The sequence below is a fragment of the Leopardus geoffroyi genome, chromosome B3, assembly GCF_018350155.1.
Source record: "Leopardus geoffroyi isolate Oge1 chromosome B3, O.geoffroyi_Oge1_pat1.0, whole genome shotgun sequence".
Lineage (NCBI taxonomy): Eukaryota > Metazoa > Chordata > Mammalia > Carnivora > Felidae > Leopardus > Leopardus geoffroyi.
The window spans coordinates 63169978-63190544 of NC_059337.1; the positions used below are offsets into that span (position 1 = coordinate 63169978).

The following is a 20567-nucleotide window of genomic DNA, read 5'->3' on the forward strand; positions in this document are numbered from 1 at the left end:
TCTCCCTCTCTCTCTCTGCCCCTCCCCTGCTCATACTCTGTCTCTCTCACTCAAAAATAAATAAAACGTTAAAAATTTTTGTAAAAATTACGAAATGCATAGGGTGAGGTGTGTGGAGACATCACAGGGCTTCCATGCACCCCCTCCAGGCTCACCTGCCTCCTAAAATCTCCATGTGCTCACCAAGCTGGAGGTTCTCCAAACCCCAACCTTTTGGGTTTTTATGGAGGCTGCATTATATAGGCATGATTAATTAAATCATTGGCCACTGGTGATTGGTGAGAGGGGTGGGTTCTCAGGTCAGTTCTCTGGGCAACCAGCCCCATCCTCCGGTGTGGTCCAAAATTTACCTCATCGACATAACAAGGGACACCCTTACCACTCTCATCACTTCAGAAATTCCAATGTTTTTGAGAGCTCTGTGCTTCAAACAGGGATGAAGACCAAATAAATATTTCTTATTATATATGACAAGGCTACACCATGTGTCTTAGAGATCTTTCCCAGATCTTTCTGAACTTACCAGAATTTATTTACATTACATACACCTTCTTCTCCTACTGTTGGACATTTAGACAATTTTTAATTTTTCACATGCATAAAAAAAATGCTGCAATGAACATCCCTATACACATCCTGTCAGGTTTTTGAAGCACATTGTCAACTCTAACTCAACTGTGACAGTAGTCAAGAAAAACCGTAAAGCCTTTCTAGAACAAACCATATCTTTAAGAGATCTTATAGCCGGGAGGGGGGGGATGGGTTGGTAAGGGGCATTAAGGAATCTACCCCTGAAATCATTGTTGCACTATATGCTAACTAATTTGGATGTTAATTCAAAAAAATAAAGAGATTTTATAGCCTCCAGGAGCTCAGTTAAAAAGATGAAATTTTCTGGGGTGACCGGTTGGCTCAGTTAAGTGTCCGACCCTGGCTCAGGTCATGATTTTGTGGTCCGTGGGTTCGAGCCCCGAGGGGGGCTCTGGGCTGACAGCTCGGAGCCAGGAGCCTGTTTTGGATTCTGTGTCTCCCTCTCTCTCTGACCCTCCCCTGTTCATGCTCTCTCTCTGTCTCAAAAATAAATAAATGTTAAAAAAAAAAAAAAAAAAAAGAGTAAGAAAGAGGGGCGCCGGGGTGGCTCAGTCAGTTAAGGGTCTGACTCCTGATTTCGGCTCAGGTCATGACCTTACTGTTCTGTGAGATCGAGTCCCACATGGGGCTCTCTGCTGTTGGTGTGGCGCCCACCTGGGATTGTCCCCCTCTCTCTCTCTCTCCCTCGTGCGCCTCTCCCCCTGCTCGCGCTCTCTCTCAAAATAAGTCAATAAACATTAAAAAAAAAATCAATTAAATTGGGGCGCCTGGGTGGCTCAGTTGGTTAAGCATCCAACTTTGCTCAGGTCATGATGTCGTGGTCCGTGAGTTGGAGCCCCACGTCGGGCTCCGTGCTGACAGTCAGAGCCTGGAGCCTGCTGTGTCTCCATCTCTCTGCCCCTCCCCACTCACACTCTGTCTCTCTCTCAAAAATAAACATCAAAAAATAATAATAAATAGATAAATAAAAAGATTAAAAAAGAAATGGAGGGAGTGGATAAAAGTGAATGGTTGGAAAAAAGAAATAGTGAGAAACAAGACAGAGTGCAGGAAAGGGAAGAAACCAGTCAACTTCTGCAGGAGGGCAGGACCAGGGGAGTATCTAGAAAAGCCCAGACTGAAGAGATCTTAGTTCCCCAGAGCACCTAGGTCTGGCTTGGACACAGCACAGAGGCAGGGCTAAGCTGCAAAGTCCTAAAGGGAAGGACCCAGACAAAAACCGTAGGCCTTAGGTGAGCCCCTCAGTAAGGATTCTCTCGATGCAGTTAGACTTGGCTCTACAATGAAATGTGCACCTGGAATTTACAAGTATCGAAAAATCCTATGGCTGGTGTGAGAGTCACTGCCGTCTCTGACTTGGCTGAATGACACAATGACAGTGAAGAATGGTTACGAAGAACAAGGGGCAGAATCACACTCCTAGACACCGGAGGCCTTGTCTTTGATCCTTGAGGAACCAGCAGCAAAGGGAGACAAAGAGGGTCTTCCATTTGGAATACTTGGGGCATTTCTCCCAGTTAACTTCCTGGATATACCAGGCTCTCCCCCAAAGCAGCTTGGAAATCTATTACTAAGCCCAAGTGAATTTAGGAGAACGGGCGAACTAAGGGAATGAAAATGTAAGCAAGAAAACAGAACCTATGTGGCTGGGAAAAGATTGGGAGGACAAAGAATAAACTCCATTCCTGCTCCTCACTTTTCAGCTTCAACACATCCCTTAGATGGTGAGCACATTCAAGTGCAGTCCAAAGCTCAGGAGTAAAGAGCAATTAGAGAGAATCTCAGTGATACTCACTTCTTTAGAAAATCTTGGAAGTCAGCTGGTAAGTCGCTAGGGATGGTCACAGGGTACTCTCCACATTCTTGTCCTTGGCTGAGGGAGATCAGCAGAAGGCCAAGACACCAAACGTCTCCTTTCTTTCCAGTTTTATAAGGCAGGGCGCTGTCACTGAAACTAACTCGGCTTTGCTCAAATACGTCCTCCTTGCAAATGTCTGCTAGGCGCTTAGAAATGCTGTAGTCTGTAATCTTGACATTGCCCTCTGCATCCACCAAGACACTGGATGCGCTCAGAACCTTGTGTACCACGTCGTTGCTGTGCAAATAACTGAGGCCCGACAAGAGCTGAGCTGCGTACTTGCGGAGCTGATGAACGGGGATGGGGCCTGAGTGGCTCAGGTGTGCGGCGAGAGAGACCCCATTAATATGCTCCAATAAAATGTCCACCACGATGGAGTCATCTTGCTCTTTGAGATTCATCGCAAAGTAGTGTACTACATTTGGATGACTCAATTTTACCAGCGAGTTGAATTCCGTTTCTGCCCCTTGAATCTGATAAGGAAAAACACCACTAAGATAATATTGTATTGGCCAGCATTAAAATGGTATTTCACTTCAAAGGTAAAATATTTAACAGAAAATGTACTTTCAAAGGAGAACAAATACGTTCTGCACTGTATCCTCCCCTAAATTATACGGCCAACCTAACGGTTCATGAAGATGAAAGCAATTTAAGGATCAACTTCTGTGATCTCAAAATCTAATGTGCAAATTACTATAAAACTGGTGAACAGCTTTTTTTTCCTATTTATTTTTTTTAGCGTTTATTTATTTTTGAGACAGATGCACACAGAGTGCCAAGCGGGAGAGGGGCAGAGAGAGAGGGAGACATGGAATACGAAGCAGGCTCCAGGCTCAGAGCTGTCAGCACAGAGCCCGATGCAGGGCTCAAACTCCCCGTGAGATCATGACCTGAGTCGGACGCTTAACCAACTGAGCCACCCGGGCACCCCTAACATTGGTGAACAGCTCTTAAAAGCAATTTATTTTGCCATAAGGCCAGCAGAAAAAAAAAGAAACACTAATTATTTTAAAAAACCTTTCCTGGGGTGCCTGGGTGGCTCAGTCGGTTAAGCGGCCGACTTCGGCTCAGGTCATGATCTCACGGTCCGTGAGTTCGAGCCCCGCGTCGGGCTCTGTGCTGGCAGCTCAGAGCCTGGAGCCTGTTTCAGATTTTGTGTCTCCCTCTCTCTGACCCTCCCCCCGTTCATGCTCTCTGTCTCAAAAATAAGTAAACGTTAAAAAAAAAAAAATTAAAAAAAAAAAAAACCTTTCCTGATTGTGGTGCCTGGCAAGCTCGGTCAATGGAGTCCCATGTTGGGTATAAAGATTGCTTAAAAAGAATTTTAAAAATCTTAAAAAAAAAAAAATAAATAACAATGGGGGCAGGGACGCCTGTGTGGCTCAGTAGGATGAATGTCTGACTCTTGATTTCAGCACCTGTCATGATCTCAAGGTCGTGAGAGTGAGCCCCACGACAGGCTCCACGCTAAGCATGGAGCCTGCTTGGGGTTCTCTCTCTCCCTCTCTCAAAACCAATAAACATTTAAAAAAAAACATAAAAAACAAAAAATAAAAAAAAATGGGGTGCCTGGGTAGCTTCGTCAGTTAAGCATCCAACTCCTGATTTCAGCTCAGGTCACGATTTCATGGTTCGTCAGATTAAACCATGCATGGGGCTCTGCGCTGACAGGGTGGAGCCTGCTTGGGATTCTCTCTGTCTCTCCCTCTCTCTCAAAATAAATAAACGTTAAAAAAAGAGACAAAACAAAAAAAAAAAAACAACACCCACCTTTCTTGATTATAAGGATTCAGTGTCAACACTTTAATAAGTACTAACACAAAAGAGAGACACCCACAAATTATCTAGATGGTCACCACCCAAAGACAACCATTATGATTTCAGTGTATTTCCTTCCAGTTTTTCTATCATAAATACGGGTTTCTTTTTCTTTGGAGATGGCTATTAATACCATAAAAGAGGCTGACAACGGAGGTGCAGAAAACAGCCTCGAAGTCGTGACCACACTGTGAGAGTTGTGCCAGAGTCAACAAGGGGCTGAGGAAACTCTGGAAGGGGGGCGGGTCCCCCACCATCCCCTCTGGTTAAACAGATCTCATGGCCATTCTGTCATCTTTGCTAGCCAATCAAACACACCGCTCTTTTGTTCTGTCACCTCCTCATTTCAGGGTGAGGCCTCTGCTCAAGGGCCACCTGAGATGCCCACCTGCTTTTTGCACTTATCAATCTTCTCCTTCTCTTGACTGGTAAGGAACGGACCCATTTTTTTCTGCCACTGAAGGACCCATTCATACAACAAGACAAAGTTGCCAGTGGCCGTTTCCAAAGCATTGTAAACTAATTTTCCAAGCTGCTCATCACTGCCTGCACATTGAAAGAAAATATAATGAAATCTCATAGGTATAATTTCTGTAGGGGTAAAGAAAGAGGGGATATATCTTCATTTATTCATTCAACAGTGGATATACCATGTGCTAACTATAAAAAATATGACTTCATGGAATACATGCTCTTCTGTAACCAAATTTGTAATATGTAACAACAGACTCTGAATCCTTAAATATTAATTTTTATAAAAGGAAAATAAACGAGATTTAGTAGCAGATCAGTGTTTTCCTCTACTAGCCGTTATTCAGCATGTTACTTTTATAACCGTTTCACTTCTGATGACTATGCCTACTAAGGCGATAGCTACTAATATGATGGAAGGAATCTGGAAATAGGAACACTCTATCAAGATAACTCCGTTGATGTAGATTAGTGTGCACAGTAAAAATAAGTTTTAATAATTTGGAAATTTTAAGACATCAATGATCTTCTTACTATAAAATTTGAATATGGTCAGCAAATACAAACTGGCCAATGGTTTTGAGGGAAGGAACAAGAAATGACGGTTTAAATTTGAAGTCAGAAAGACAGACACACTTATTTAGTGATCTGCATATCGTTTCCACTTGTGCCTTGAAAATTACCAGAAAAAATTGGAAATGGAGAAAGGGATCACCTATAATATCACCATTTTATTTCTCTTCCTGTTCCCTCTATTCTTTTTCTAATTTACCAAATCATAGCATATGTAACAGGGTTTCTCACCCTTGACACTATGGACATTTTGTACTAAGATCTTTTGTCGCCAAAGGCTGTCTTGTGCACTGTAAGATGTTAAGCAGTATCCCTGGCCTCTACCCACTAGATGCCAATAGCATCCCTACCCTAGTCTTAACCATCAAAAATATGTCCAGACAGCACCAAATGTCCCCCAGGGGACAAAACTGCCCTCAGTTGAGAACTAATGATATACATTATTTTGCCTTTTTCTCGTAGTATCTAAATATCTTTCCATGATGCTACACTGTCTTTTAATGAAAAAAAGGGTTTCAAAGAAATAATGGTAATTATTTTTTCCACTTAAAAAATGAAAAGTAACCTGGATGTACAAGACAAAGTGGTCTTAGCAAAAGTGAACTAGCTCCCCTAGACTTTTTACCTGAGAGGCAGTTTTTATCTCATAGAAATGCTGGCAATTTAAGACATTTTAATTAAAATGATTGGTTATGCTAGTTATAAATAATTCCTGACATTCTTAGCCTGAGAGGAAAAAAAACCCTTGATGTTTGAGAATTTGTCAACCAAAGGAAGCAACCCGTGCAACGTGGGGCCTGAGCAGCACATGTTGGAAAACGCATATTAAAATGTTTATGGCATGGAATGTGATGTTATTTACCCAAAGCCTAATTAGATGTGTGCATTACACGGTACACTGTCTTGCAATATTTGTCTCCTGAACTGGAACCAGGTCGGTATCTCATAATTGCTGCTTAGAGCTCGTGGTTTTTTGGATTATAATTTTGTCATCACCACCCTCCTCTTGTCACTTTTTTGTGATGGGGGTAATAAGAGACACAAGAACACACTGCCATGAGGCTGAAGGTAAAGAGGTTACCAGCAGAATTCCGACTGAGACTCTATTATGTGTTAATGGTCATTTTTACAGACGGTGTCTAAAGCGCTTTATCCGTCAGCTGTCTGACTCTAACAGCTTTAAGTTGAAAAACAACTGCCAATGAGTTCATCTTTTATAAAAACATTTCGTAGAAAATCAGGACATATTTTAAAAATTAGACCTGTTGTGGAAAGCAAAATAATTTATGCAACGGTTTTATAAAAAAATGTTCCGATTGCAAATGTGTCTCCTAATGAGGGTATTAACTAAGGTAAACTGGTCTAATGAGTACCAATGAGACTGAGCTAAGGTAATAATAAGCAACTGGGTTAATTTGCCTTCCTGATTTCCCCAGATTATTGAAAGCAGTGTTTTATGTTGCCAGTTTGGGAATCTGAAATGCCTCTGAGTCAAGGACGTCTCAGGTCCAAGGTCGTGAACCTCACCAAATGGTTGCTTAGTGTGCATATGGCACAGTCGGCGTCCACACAGTCCTGTGCGGTTCAGGCTGCATTCCGTCAGCCAAGGTTAAGTTTCCAGTTCAGTTCATAGACTATTCGGATATCTGGTGTCCTCTCCTTCTATCTGCTGCTTGCTCCCTGGCAACTACCACGCTTATCTGTATCTCCTTAAAGGGAAAAAGACACCAAAAGAAAGTAAACTCCATTTTGAAAATTTGGCTGTTAGCTTTGGTTAGCTTTGGTAAAGAATATTTATGAGACTAAAAATTACATTGTCAGATTCACTATATGCAAGTGATCCCTACACCAAGTAGTGGCTGTATCTGTATGGCTGATAAAAGATTTATATTTAGGGCAAAAAAGTAGATAATGAAAGTGTGATTTTAATATAAACAATTCAAATCATGAATTGCTGAACCAGCTTCACCCCAAATACCCACCAGTAGGCAAAAATGCTAAATAAAACACAGAAAATGAAGTGCTTTTCCTGGTTAGATACAACATGCCAAGAGAAAAGTGCTATTTAGATGGATATCAACTAAAAAATCAGACTTGGTTTATGAAAGATTACAGGTATTAGAACTCATTTTGTTACACATATTTTATCAGCAATAGATGTGCAAGATACAAAATTCTACTGATTCATATTACACCCGTTTTGGTTTCAAAAAGCTTGACTGATTATAAAAATGACAAATTTTAAATTATCTCTAATCTAACAATATTTCTAAGAGCTTAAGTTTTTTGTTTCCATGTTACAGAAGAGGAAACCTGAGTGCTTTCTCATTTTGGTCATTAGGTAATGGGAACAAGAATGACTTATGGTCTTAATAGATTTCCCTGGACCACACTGGTTTAGACCACAGAGTCCAATACACTCTGTTCTTTCATGGTTAACTTTTGTAGTTAGAATAACTGAAATGAAGTTAGCAAGTTTACTCACCAGTGCATTTCCCTTTGTAAACCATGAGCTGATCAGGACTACCCATAGAGAAATACAGGACTTCGCAAGAGCCAGGAGAATCTTCACTACTACATATAGAATACTGACGTTCTCGCCTTAAAAAATAAATGTGGACAATGATTTCTTTCAATTTAAGATTAACACAGGAAATCCTTGCACTTCCATTTTCTCCTGTTTGCTAGCCCATTCAATGTCTAGCATCTATCTCTACTAGGAATTGAGGTGAAGTGCTAATGGGAATGTTGTTCAACTCTCACCCCCACTCCATTGAGGTCTTCTCCATATGAACTCTACAAACCCCTAACTCTGGATCTGTGCTGTCCCATATGGTAGCCACTAGCCACAAGTGGCTATTTAGATTTAATTAAAATGAAATTAAAAATTCAGTTCTTCAACTGCAATAGCCAAATTTTAGTACTCACTAGCCACAAGTGACTAGTGGCTACCATACTGGACAGCACTGACAGGGTACATTTCCATCATCACAGAACTTCTACAGCAATGATTTAGCTCAGTCCCACATTGATCTCACATCTCCGCATTCCCATGCACCTGCACAACTGGAAAAAGCTGCAAATGGGGGGTTTGGAGCATTACAAATTCCTAGTTCCAGTTGGGTCCCCAACCATTGCATGCTCTCATTCATTGTCTCACTTGTCTTTCATAGATATGCTCAGCCAATCCCCTTTATGACTTCTCCAAAACGTTCAAAGCCCACCACCTCCTCCCTTCTTTCCCTTTCCCTGCTTTTTTTCTGAGCAAGGAGCAATAGCTGGGAAGCTAGATTATAATGCAAAAATAGTAATCGGGAAATATAAACAAAAATGAATAAACTGGTAGACGATGCAGTAAAGAGACCACGGAGAGACGGTCAGGATTGGACCCCTGTATGAAATGCTTTGATGGGGCACAAGGACAGATCTCTAGAAAGCAACCCTCTCATTCAAAGCAATGAGCATGATCTTGACTTAAACTTTCACCGAGAACATGAAGCAATGGGCAGTGAAGCCCACTCTATCATTCCACTGATAATGTTTCTTGGCATCTGCACTGTTCTTTCTTTTTCCCAGACTTTAAGGACCCTGTTCCTCAGTTCCATTCCCTAGAGTCTCTCTGAGATCTTGGTCCAGCAGCTAGTCCCTCTCTCCTATATGTTCAATCTGCCCCTCCGTCTAGGCTCCTTCCCCTCAGGCTATAGCTCTCTCCAAGGTCCACATTCCCCTTCCTCAACCTTGCTCCCACCTCCTCTTATTCTTCCCTTTCAAACTTCTACACTTGGCTGTCTGTGTCTTCTCTTTACTCCTCAGGCTACTGCAATGTCAATAAAACCGCCATCACTCTCCTACCCACTCTCAATCAGGTTTTTCCCCTTTGCTCTTTTATTTTGGTTGGTGGCACAGTCATACATTCCGTCTCTAGTCAGAAACATGTGAGCCTCCCTGAGCCCCTAGATCTTTCATGTGTAGTTGATCCCCGAGTACCACCCTCTCGTCTCCAATTCTCCTGCCCTGTTCAGGTCACCACCAACGTTCTCCTGGATACATGATATACTCCTTTATTAACTAGATTCTCCACCTCCAACCTACCTGTCTTCCCCTACCCCGAGCCCCTCCCACATTGTTGACAAGACCCATTAAGATTTGAGTCTCTCATATCACACGTGTCTACATATTCCAAACGCTAGGGAACGGCTGATACACTGGAGTTCTGTTTAAATTTCTACTTCTGAAGTTCTTTGTGCAACCAAGGGCACACTGAAATTTATGGAGAAAAATGTAAAAGCAAAGGTTTAAAATGATATGGTAGGCTTATTAACATAAATTATCTAGAAGCACCTCTACATTTGCTCAGCTCCCTCCAACAGATGGTGCTAACAGACATTTTAGACCATGTCACCTTTTAAGTTGCTTACAGTGTGTAAATGGTTGGTTTAAAGGTGTTTTACATCATGACTGTTAAGTACAAATACAATGAGAATGTTAAGAGTGTTAGTAAGACAAGATGTATCATGAGGATTGAAAGAAAAATAGAATTTTAAAAGTGAAAAGTATCAAGAAAACAATAAATGTGGTACAAACAGAATAGGCTGTTTAACAGCAGTAACAATTCTGAAAGATAAAAATCACACAAAGTTCGAAGGGATAAAAAGGCAAAATCCAGTGTCATTGATGTTTCCCGTTTTCACCCAAAAGATGTATATATATTGAGTGCTCATATTGTCTATTTTGGACTCGTCCAGAATTGAGTTTTAGAACAACCTTTAGGAACTGAATTCATTCATAAGTAAAGCAGCTTCTGAACTCCATCAGAAATACCCATCCCAATGCAAACAAATGGAATTTAGAAGCAGTAACACTGGTCTCATAGAGGAGGATCTATTCTAGATTATGGAATGTTCACAGGGGGTTGCAGTATCATTAGGAACTTCACCCATGTTACCAATTTTTCCAAGTAGCTGTGGCAGTACGTAAAAATAACAGGTATTTTAAACAAAACTGCCAAATGTTATTAACTACATCTTATAAAAGAGTTAGAGATAAATCAATTTTAGAAGACTAAATTAGGTGTCTGGACCTTGACACCTGAAAAAAGAAGGAAAGAGGATTTTAAAAAAAAAAAAAAAAAAAAAAAAAGCCAAGTAGCAAAGGGGTGCCTGGATGGCTCAGTCGGTAAGCATCCAACTCTTGGTTTCAGCTCAGGTCTTGAGCTCACGTTCCGAGTTTGAGCCCCACGTTGGGCTCTGCACCGATAGCACGGAGCCTCCTTGGGATTCTCTCTCTCTGTCCCTGTCCCACTTACTCTCTCTCTCTCAAAATAAATTGAAAAAAAAAACCTAAAAAAAACCATATATATATATTTATAGGCTTTGAAAGAGTTACTGAAACCGTGATCTGAAAATTCCATCACATGGCACTCCAAGTTATCTTATTTCTTCTACAACTTTCTCCTTCTAGATCAGAAATCGTAAGGACTTACTTAGACCTTCCAGAGGAGTTGGTCCGATGTTTGCCATTTCCTATGAAGTCGGGAAGGCCTCCATGTAGACTGGCAGCTGTTCCGTGTCCTCCTAGGTCTTTCCTAGAATTTTGATCTTGGTTTGATAAGTTAGCAATTTCTAAACGCTCCTAGAAAACAGAAAAGTAAAACCTACTTTAGATACAAGTCATAAATAAGAGACAATCACGGTACATAATCATTAATTCAGCAGAGAGTGAAAATTTTATTTAAGCTGAATGCTTTCCAGTGGAATAAAATTGAACTTTTAAAAATTTAACATCCAGATATATACTAGTTCAAGAACTGAAGGCCAGGGTTAACAGTTTCAAGAGAATGTGAATTTTATAAATGAAAATGCTTAACATCTCAGAAGATGCATGAAAATTTAGAGAGAAAAGCAAGAGGGGGTAAAGAGAAGAAGACAGTCAAAGAGAATGCTGGTGGGCAGGTGGATCAGAGCAAGAGAGAGCTGGAGGAAACAGTCCCATCATCTTACATTCGTGTACGGCTCTGTATTTTCACAGACGACACTTATCTGTGGGAATAACTACATGAGAAGGAAGGGAGGCATCATCAGCCCCATTTTAAGTGATGAGGAAAATGAGTCACATTTAGTGTCACCTGTCAAGGTCACAGGGCCGGCAGTAAAAATGCCAAAGCTTTAAGCCAGGTGCTCCTTATTCGTACATCAGTGCCTCCTCTCAACACCCTCCATAGTTGCCCTTAAGTTAAATGCCATAACTCTACAAAGCAGAACAAGTAAAATTGTCTCTGGATTTCTCCAAATGTGTGTAACTGGTTTTTTGACCAAGTTGCAGTCAGGAAAAATATAGGAAAAAAGGCTTTTTCCTCTTCCACCACTGCTTTTTAAACCTGCCCTGGGGGATCCTTCTCTTCCATCAATGAATGAAATCTCCAGCAGAACGATATGACTTCCATTCGTTGTATTTTCCAAGTACTGATTAACAATTTTTAAAAAAGAAACGGAATTCCAGTCTGGGTTAATATCAAAGCTTCGATCTCTGCTCTCCCTGGACTCATCTGATAAAGTACTGTGATTCCATCAGACTGTGTCATCTACAGATAACACACAACTCTAAGTTTTGCTTCCTCTTTCGGGGAATCTAAAATACGCAATGAATACCACTTAGGGGATTTTTTTTTAGTGCTTCATTTTCAGCTTTACTACTATTACTAACATTGGAGAGGAAAACATCATCAAGGGAAATAACATTTCATGTTTAGCAAAATGCAAAATATTTTAGTATGATACAACTGATACAGTACCTGCTTAGCCATTTCTTTCCTTTTTCTCTCTTTTCTCTCTTCTTCCCTCCTCTGAATCTCATGAAGGATTTCACGTTGCTGAAATAAAACATACTGCCATCAAATGCCAATCTCTGAAACCCAGACAATATATAAATCCTACAACCACAAAAAAACCTTTTACATTTCTGTAATTCACGCCCTCCTTTCCTAAAAGGCCTGAATATACAGAACCTGACAGCAAACTATAGTTAGGCCGGTTGTAGCAGGTCCTCTGCAGTGGTTGTTCCCATTTAGTAAGGTTTCAAGACCAGGGGGAGGGGCAGTGACTCCCCACTCTTCATGTTTCCATGTAGAAAGACTTTCACGACAGCATCACCCTTGGCCTCGCACTTCTCCCCACCTTGACCTATTCCCTCCTCTTTGAAGTCTGCCTGTCTATGAGAACACGCATTTGCGTCTGTCTGCCCTCTGCCACAGGGGTGTAGGGCCAACGTGGTGGAGGTGGGCTGAGCTGTCTTCAGGGCCTTGACCAGGAATGGCAATGACCCGGGCACCACCCCCACATGCTATAGACCTTAAGCTGCATTCTCTAGTTTGCTCAGTATTCAAGGCGGTATTTGGGTCTCCATCCATTTAACTCCTATATCTGTTGTTCAAGTGGATCTGAATTAAGGTTGAGAAAAATAGTGCGTTTTTGAGTCCCCTAAATTCCAGGTGTAGTGAGTTCAAGCCCCACGTGGGGCTTGCTGCTGTCAGCATAGAGCTCTCTTCAGATCCTCTGTCCTCCTCACTTTCTGCCCCTTCCCTGCTTGTGCTCTCTTCTCAGAAATAAACAAACATTAAAAAGATTCTCTCTCTCTCCCTCCGCCTATCTCACCTGCTCATGCGCTCCCTCTTTCTAAAATAAAAAAAATAGAAGTAAACGAATAGGGCCCACAAAGAGACAGGTGTTAACTTATAAGCACAGGATGAACAAAATGAAGGGGGGGAAAAAACCCCAAAACCAGCAGTAAGAACCTAAGAAAAGCGGAATAACAAAACCCTAGAAATAACTGCAAGAAATAGTAATACTAGGGGTGCCTGGGTGGCTCAGTCAGTTAAGCATCTGACTTCAGCTCACGTCATGATCTCGCAGTTCATGGGTTCGAGCCCCGCATCAGGCTCTGTGCTGACAGCTCAGAGCCCGGAGCCTGCTTTGGATTCTGTGTCTCCCCCTCTCTCTGCCCCTCCCCCACTCGCACTCCTCCTCTCTCTCTCCCCAAAATAAACAAACATTAAAAAAAAAAGAAATAGTTACATAGTAACATCTACAGGAAGAAAACTAGAAAGCCTCACCAAGAGATAAAAATAAATGGAGAAGAACATTCCTGGATAGGAAGTCTGAATATTGTCAAGACGTCAATTCTTCCTAAATGAATATATAAGTCTAGTGCAGAGAGTTTGTTTTGATTTTGAGAGAACAATCCTGCAGTTCACCTGTAAGGATAAGTGGGTAAGAATGGCTGAGGAAGAAAGAAAAGCATAAATAATGGAAGATGAAGAGAGGAGGATGTGCCTTTTCAGATATTAAATTATTATAAAAGATACAGTAATTCAGAGTCTGGTAAGGAGTCCAGGAAAAAAAACTGAACAAAATAGATAATTCACAAATAGAACTTAGTATACAGAAAGAGTTAAAGTACACTTTAAAGGAAATAATACAAATCAACTAAGAAAAAAAAATGGAGAAAAAAAAAAACTTAGGACGCTCATTTTTATAACCCACACCAAAATGGGTTCTAGGTAAGTTGATTAAAAGACTAAATAGAAAAAAAAACAAAAAACACTAAGTTAAAAATCAAGGAGGAAACTTAGATACGTATTATTTTCTTTGGTGAAAGGATTTTAAAAATAACACAGGAGTGTACACACTTGTGCAAACAGATTAAAGAAAAAAATACAAATGGTTAGTGAACATAAAAAAAAATTCCATCTCTGGCTTTGGTACTCATTTGGGTAGGGGATACTTGTTCCACAGAAGGAAGAAGAAAATTCAGTAAAACTCAGTAAATTCCTAGGGCGCCTGGGTGGCTCAATCGGTTAAGCATCAACTTCAGCTCAGGTCATGATCTCCAGGTTTGTGAGTTCGAGCCCCTCCAATGGGCTCCACACTGGTGGTGCAACACCTGCTTGGGATTCTCTCTCTCTCAAAATAAATAAATAACTTAAAAAAAAAAAAAACCCCTCAGTGAATTTGTGCGCAGGTTAACAAGTTCAGAAAGACCATAAATAAAAGAAGTTTGGTTAAACAAACCTTCTTCTCTTCTCTTTAAAGATCTGGACTAGACTGAGGGTTCTAGGAGCAGCATTAATATATTGGGAAGAAATACATAAATACATATACATATACATATATATATATATATGGAGAAAACCACTCATAATATTTCTCAGTTACTCTTTGGGCCTCTTCTCATGCGAATCTAAGGTTCTTGAATCAAATGCTGAGCAAAACTTAAATAAAGGTAAGTGTGTAGGCAGAGACAGAAAAAGAACCCAGAGGAGCTCACGGTGTTCTGGGCTCGGCCGCCAGTAGGGACAATGGTCTCACCTCCTGCTCCACTTTCTGCTTGGCCTCCAACAGCCTCCGCTGTTCCTCCTGAGCCCGTCTTTCCAGCATTTCTTCATGGAAAGACTTGGGAGGGGGCTTGTTATGTTCGCTGAGAAAGGACTGCACGTGGTCGGCCAGTTCAAATATCATCACCTAAACATGCAGATGAAAATCAACCACAAATGGTAAAATGACCGGAAGACAGGGCCCAAAGGAGACTACAGAAAGTCAGGCAGGCTATCAGAGGCCCGCTTACAATGGTGACACTCACTTTGCCATGCCACGTTCTGAATTAGGTATATACGATGCAATCATGGCAGGAGAGAGCTTTTTTGGGGCTCACCAGACAAAAAACTTCACTTTTCTTTTACAGTCCTTTTTTACTTTATTGGCATTTTCTGTATAATAAATCTGACAAAAATATTTTTCTGTACAAACAAATCTGATAAAAGTATTTATTAACACTGCACAAAAATAAAGTACCTTCCCAACTAGAAAACCTGTCTAGATAAAGATAGCTGAAAAATCATCGCCAGCTTAAAAGCCTTCATCTGTCCACACAGTGTACTGAAAACATTCTTTGGGGTACAGAGGCAAATACTTCGAGGCCTCACTCTCTCCCTACTAGTAACAGGTCAGTAGGAGGCTGATCCATACTAAGAAAGAATTTCATTCCTACTTAGGGCAGCACTCATGGATAGGACCAGAAGGAAAAATGCCCCCTCTCAGACATTCTTTATGTGAGCACAGGAGCCACTTTCCCGCACCTCTAGGAGTCATAAATCACATCTAAGGTTGGTAAGCTCATAGGACAAGGGTCTCTGGGACCCCAAAGTGACCACTCCAACCCCCACCCCAACGAAGTCAAGAATGCCAAGCTCCTTCTGCAGATGAGGACCGCCACTGAGAATTTTCTTTTTCCTCAATTACAATAAGGCAGTTTAAAAAGTCTTTTTTTTTTTTTTAACGTTTATTTATTTTTGAGACAGAGAGACACAGAGCATGAATGGGGGAGGGTCAGAGAGAGAGGGAGACACAGAATCCGAAACAGGCTCGACGTGGAGCTCGAACTCACGGACCGCGAGATCATGACGTGAGCTGAAGTCAGACGCTTAACCGACTGAGCCACCCAGGCGCCCCTAAAAATTCTTATTTCTAAAGGGACTTGAGAGGGTGATAATTAGTAATAAAAGTCACTGTATACAAGAATACAGTCAGTTCATTTGGCGGTCACTTACCTTCCTCTTGAGGAGCAAATACAAAGACACCACAGCTCTGGTTGGAGGAAGTTAATGTTTTGTTTTTTTTTTAATTTTTTTAGTATTTATTTATTTTTGAGAGAAGGAGATAGAGTGCAAGTGGGGGAGGGGCAGTGAGAGAGGGAGACACAGAATCTGAAGCAGTCCCCATGCTCTCAGCTGTCAGCACAGAGCCTGATGAGGGGCTCAAACCCACAGACTGTGAGATCATGACCTGAGCTGAAGTCTGACACTTTACCGACTGAGCCACCCAGGCACCCCAATGTATTTTCTGATTATAGCAGAAGCTGCGGCATTCACTGGATATGCTTCACTTTATAGTTAAGTCTAGAGTCTAAGTAGGATCCAAATTCTTCAAAGACAAGCTCTTTTAAGAAAAGTTGGGGAAAGTAGGCAGTTTCTGTGATGTCAATGAGAAACCAATTCCACACCAGAAAGGAGGGAAGAGTCAAGCGGTGTAGGGGTTTTCTTTTGCCAATCGATTTAATTTAGTAGCATTTTCTGTACAAACACATCAGATACGATATATAGGACTAGATGAAAATAACTGCTTTCCACAGTGGCTCCTGTCCCTCTCTCCCTCTGTACCTATATGGCCGATTGTCTTGCTTCTCTCAGCACTCTGCTCAAATGTGACGTCATCAGAATCCTCTCCTTATTTATACCAGCCACCCCACCATCACCTCACAACACCTATCTGTATTAGCCAGGGTGCTCCAGAGAAATAGAACCAATAGGATAAGGTAGGGGTGTGTGTGTGTGTGCATGTACAGAGAGAGGGACTGATTTTAAGGAATTGACTCATGCAATTACAGAGGCTGGAAAGTTGAAAATCTGTGGGATAGACCAGCAGGCTGGAGACCCAGCAAAGAGCTGCTGTGGCAGTTGTGGTCTGACAGCCCTCTGGCCACTCCCTCCGCTTCCAGGGAAGCCAGTCTTTTTCTGTCAAAGCCCTCAAGGGACTGGATGAGGCCCACACATTATGGAGGGTGATCTGCTTAACTCAAACTCTACTAATTTAAATGTTAACCTCATCTAAAAACATACCTTCAAAGAAACACCTAGAACAACGTTTGTCCAAATATCTGGGTACCATAGTCTAGCCAAGTTCACCAAATTAACCATCATAACATCTATTAGAATACAACTGAAATAAAATATATGACAACACTGGAGCACCTGAGTGGCTCAGTCGGTTAAGCATCCGACTCTTGATTTCAGCTCACTTCATGATCTCATGGATTCTGAGAACAAGCCCTGGGTCGGGCTCTGTGCTCACAGTGCGGAGCCTGTTTGGAATTCTCTCTCCCTCTCCCTCTCCCCTGCTTGTGTGCATTAGAACATTCTCTCTCTTAAAATAAACACAAACTTTTTTTTTTTTTTTAAACGACAACATCAAATGCTGGCAAGGATGTGGAGAAACGGGATCACTCACACATTGGTGGTGGGATGTAAAGTGCTAGAGCCAATCTGGAAAAGTTTGGCAGGTGCTTACAAAATTGAACATGCCACTAACATATACCCACAAATGCACTCCTGGGCACTTATTCTAGAGAAATGAAAATTTATATTTACATAAAAACATAAATTTTTTAATGAGGGGCATCTGGGTACCTCAGTCGGGTAAGTAAGGCATCCAACTTCAGCTCAGGTCACGATCTCACGGTTTGTGAGTTCAGGCCCGCCGCCCCCCGCCCCCCGCCCCGGGCTGTCTGCTGTCAACACAGAGCCCACTTTGGATCCTCTGTCCCCCTCTCTCTGTGCCTTTCCAGCTCATGTGTGCTATCTCCCAAAAATAAATAAACATAAGGGGCGCCTGGGTGGCTCAGTGGGTTGAGAGTCCGACTTCGGCTCAGATCATGATCTCACAGTTTGTGGGTTCGAGCCCCACGTCGGGCTCTGGGCTGACAGTTCAAAGCCTAGAGCCTGCTTTGGATTCTGTGTCTCCTTCTCTCTCTGCCCCTCCCCCACTCATGCTGTCTCTCTCTCTCTCTGCCTCTCAAAAATAAAGAAACGTAATAAAAAAATTTTTTTTAATAAAAAAATACAATAAATAAATAAACATTAAAAAAAAGCCCTATAGGGGCATCTGGGTGGCTCAGTCGGTTAAGCATCTGACTTCGGCTCAGGTCATGATCTCACAGTTTGTGGGTTCAAGCCCCATGCTGTGCTGATAGCTGGAAGTCTGGAGCTTGCTTCGGATTCTGTGTCTCCCTCTCTCCGCCCCTCCCCTGCTTATGCACACGCTCTCTCTCTCTCTCTCTCAAAAATAAATGTTAAAAAAAAATCCTATATATGAATCACTCAACAGCTTCATTTTTTAATAGCCAAAAACTAGAAACAACTCAAATGTCTTTCACCTGGTGGATGGCTAAATCAACAGTGGTATATCTATACCATGGAATACTACTTAGTAATAAGAAGTAATAACTACTGATACATGCAACAATCTGGATATGCTAGAGAATTATGCTCAGGGAAAAGAAAGCCAAGGGGCACCTGGGTGGCTCAGTGGATTAAGCAACCACTTTTGGCTTCAGCTCAGGTCATGATCTTATGGTTCATGGGACTGAGGCCCGGTTCGGGCTCTGTGCTGACATCATGGGAGACTGCTTGGGATTGCGTCTCTCTCTGCTCCTCCCAACTCCCAGTCTCTCTCTCAAAAATAAATAAACTTTAAAAAAAAAAAAAAAAAGGAAAGTCAGTATCGAAGAATACATACTGTATGATTCCACTTACATAACATCTCTGAAACTGAGTAAAGGGTACATGAGATCTTAGTATTATTTCTTAAAACTCCATGTGAATCTATAATTATCTCAAAGTAAAAACTGTAATTTAAGAGAAAGCCCAAGAAAGGGCATCAGAAGCAAAAATAAACAAGTGGGACTATATCAAATTCTAAAACTTTTGCACAGCAAAGGAAACCATCAACAAAATGAAAAGGCAACTTATGGAATGAGAGGAAATATTTGTACCTCACCTATCTGATAGAGCTAATAGTCAAAATATAAAAGCGACTCATACAACAGCAACAAAATCCCAAATAATCCAGTTAGAAAATGGGCAGAGGATCTGAAGAGACATTTTTCCAAAGAAGACATCCAGAAGGCCAACAGGTACGTGAAAAGGTGCTCAACATCACTAATCATCAGGGAAATGCAAGTCAAAAGGACAATGAGCTATCGCTTCACACCTGTTAGAATGGCTGTCATCAAAAAGATCAGAGATAACAAGTGATGTGGAGCAAAGGGAATCCTTGTGCACTGTTGATGGGAATGAGACTGGTTCAGCCGCTGTGGAAAACAGTGAGATCGTTTTCTCAAAAAATAAAAACAGACTACCATATGATCCAACGACCCCACTTCTGGGTACCAAAGGAAATGAAAATAGGATCTTGAAGAGATATCTGCACTCCCATGTTATTGCTGCATTATTCACAAAAGCCGAGTCATGAGAACAACCTCCGTGTCTGTCAATGGGTGAATAAGGATGTGGTACACATATACACACACAGGAACACTTTGTGGCCACAAGAAAGGACATCCTGCTGTTGGTAACAACAGAGATGGACCTTGAGGGCACTATGCTAAGTAAAATAAGTCAGACTGAGAAAGACAAATACTGGATGATCTCACTTATAAGTGGAATCCAAAAAAGCCCAACTCCTAAAAACAGAGACTGGGGGTGGGAGAAGGTAAGCGATGTTGGTCAAAGGGTACAAACTTCTGGTTATACAATGAATAAGTTCTGGGGATCCAGTGTACAGCTCAGTGAATACAATTAATAATACTGTCTTGTAAAACATAAAGCAAAGATATTTTCAAAAAAATATCACACATTACGGATCCAAGAAGCCAGAGGATTCTATAGTCGAATTTTCAATATAATTCCGCGTTATTTTTCAGTTAGACATCAGACTATTTAGAGAAAACTTTGGAATAATTCCTAGGGACTAGCTTTTTATCCAGGCTGTTCTACAATCACCTCTGTAGCTCAACAATCACTGAACATCTTGGAAACAGTACCAGGCGGGGGGAGAGGGGTGAGCGGGTCATGCTGTGACTTGCTGTGTTATAGAACATAACTGGAAAACAGTCCAGTCACTTTACCACAAGTCCAAAAGAGACACAGAGGCCTGGGATAAGTCCTTCCTTAACTCTTCTCAGTTTTTACAGGATGGGATACTTAAGCATGAGCTGCCTAGGCTCATGTGAATATGAGTGATTTTACACAAAAGCGAGGAAAAGACAAATGATACTTGAAGGGAACTGGTCTGGGCTAAGAAACCCAGAGTAAGTCACCTAGTCTAGCCCTCCAGAGAGATCTACCACCCAAGGGGAAGCTCATGCATATCTTCATGTGCGGAGGATTAAAAGAGAGTTAGTAACTAAATGGAAATACTAAGATACAAAAGGGACGTTGAAGGAGTATGTCGCTAATCACCGAGAAGGAAAACAATGAGCTCTTCTGATATGAAACACGGACAGGTGGCAAGGTTTGGTCAGAAATTACTTGTCTGGGGGCATCGGAGTGGCTCAATCGGTTGAGTGTCCGACTGCAGCTCAGGTCACGATCTCATGATTTATGAGTCGGAGCCCCGCATCGGCTGGCTACTATCAGCCTGTCAGT

At 41.6% G+C, this 20567-nt stretch overlaps 1 protein-coding gene across 7 annotated transcripts in view; it reads right to left on the reverse strand.

The window, feature by feature from the left end:
• EIF2AK4 (eukaryotic translation initiation factor 2 alpha kinase 4) overlaps positions 1-20567 on the reverse strand; it is a 97128-nt gene that overhangs the window by 60022 nt on the left and 16539 nt on the right. For all 7 annotated transcript variants that reach the window (XR_006704765.1, XM_045450065.1, XM_045450066.1 and 4 more), the window contains 6 exons: positions 14677-14829; positions 12105-12182; positions 10797-10945; positions 7800-7915; positions 4659-4816; positions 2387-2922 (listed from right to left, as the gene is read on the reverse strand). Coding sequence is in view for 6 of the 7 variants with exons in the window: in XM_045450065.1 (XP_045306021.1) it covers positions 2387-2922; positions 4659-4816; positions 7800-7915; positions 10797-10945; positions 12105-12182; positions 14677-14829 (1190 nt within the window). In the remaining variant the exon portion in view is untranslated. The remainder of the gene's footprint in view (positions 1-2386; positions 2923-4658; positions 4817-7799; positions 7916-10796; positions 10946-12104; positions 12183-14676; positions 14830-20567) is intronic.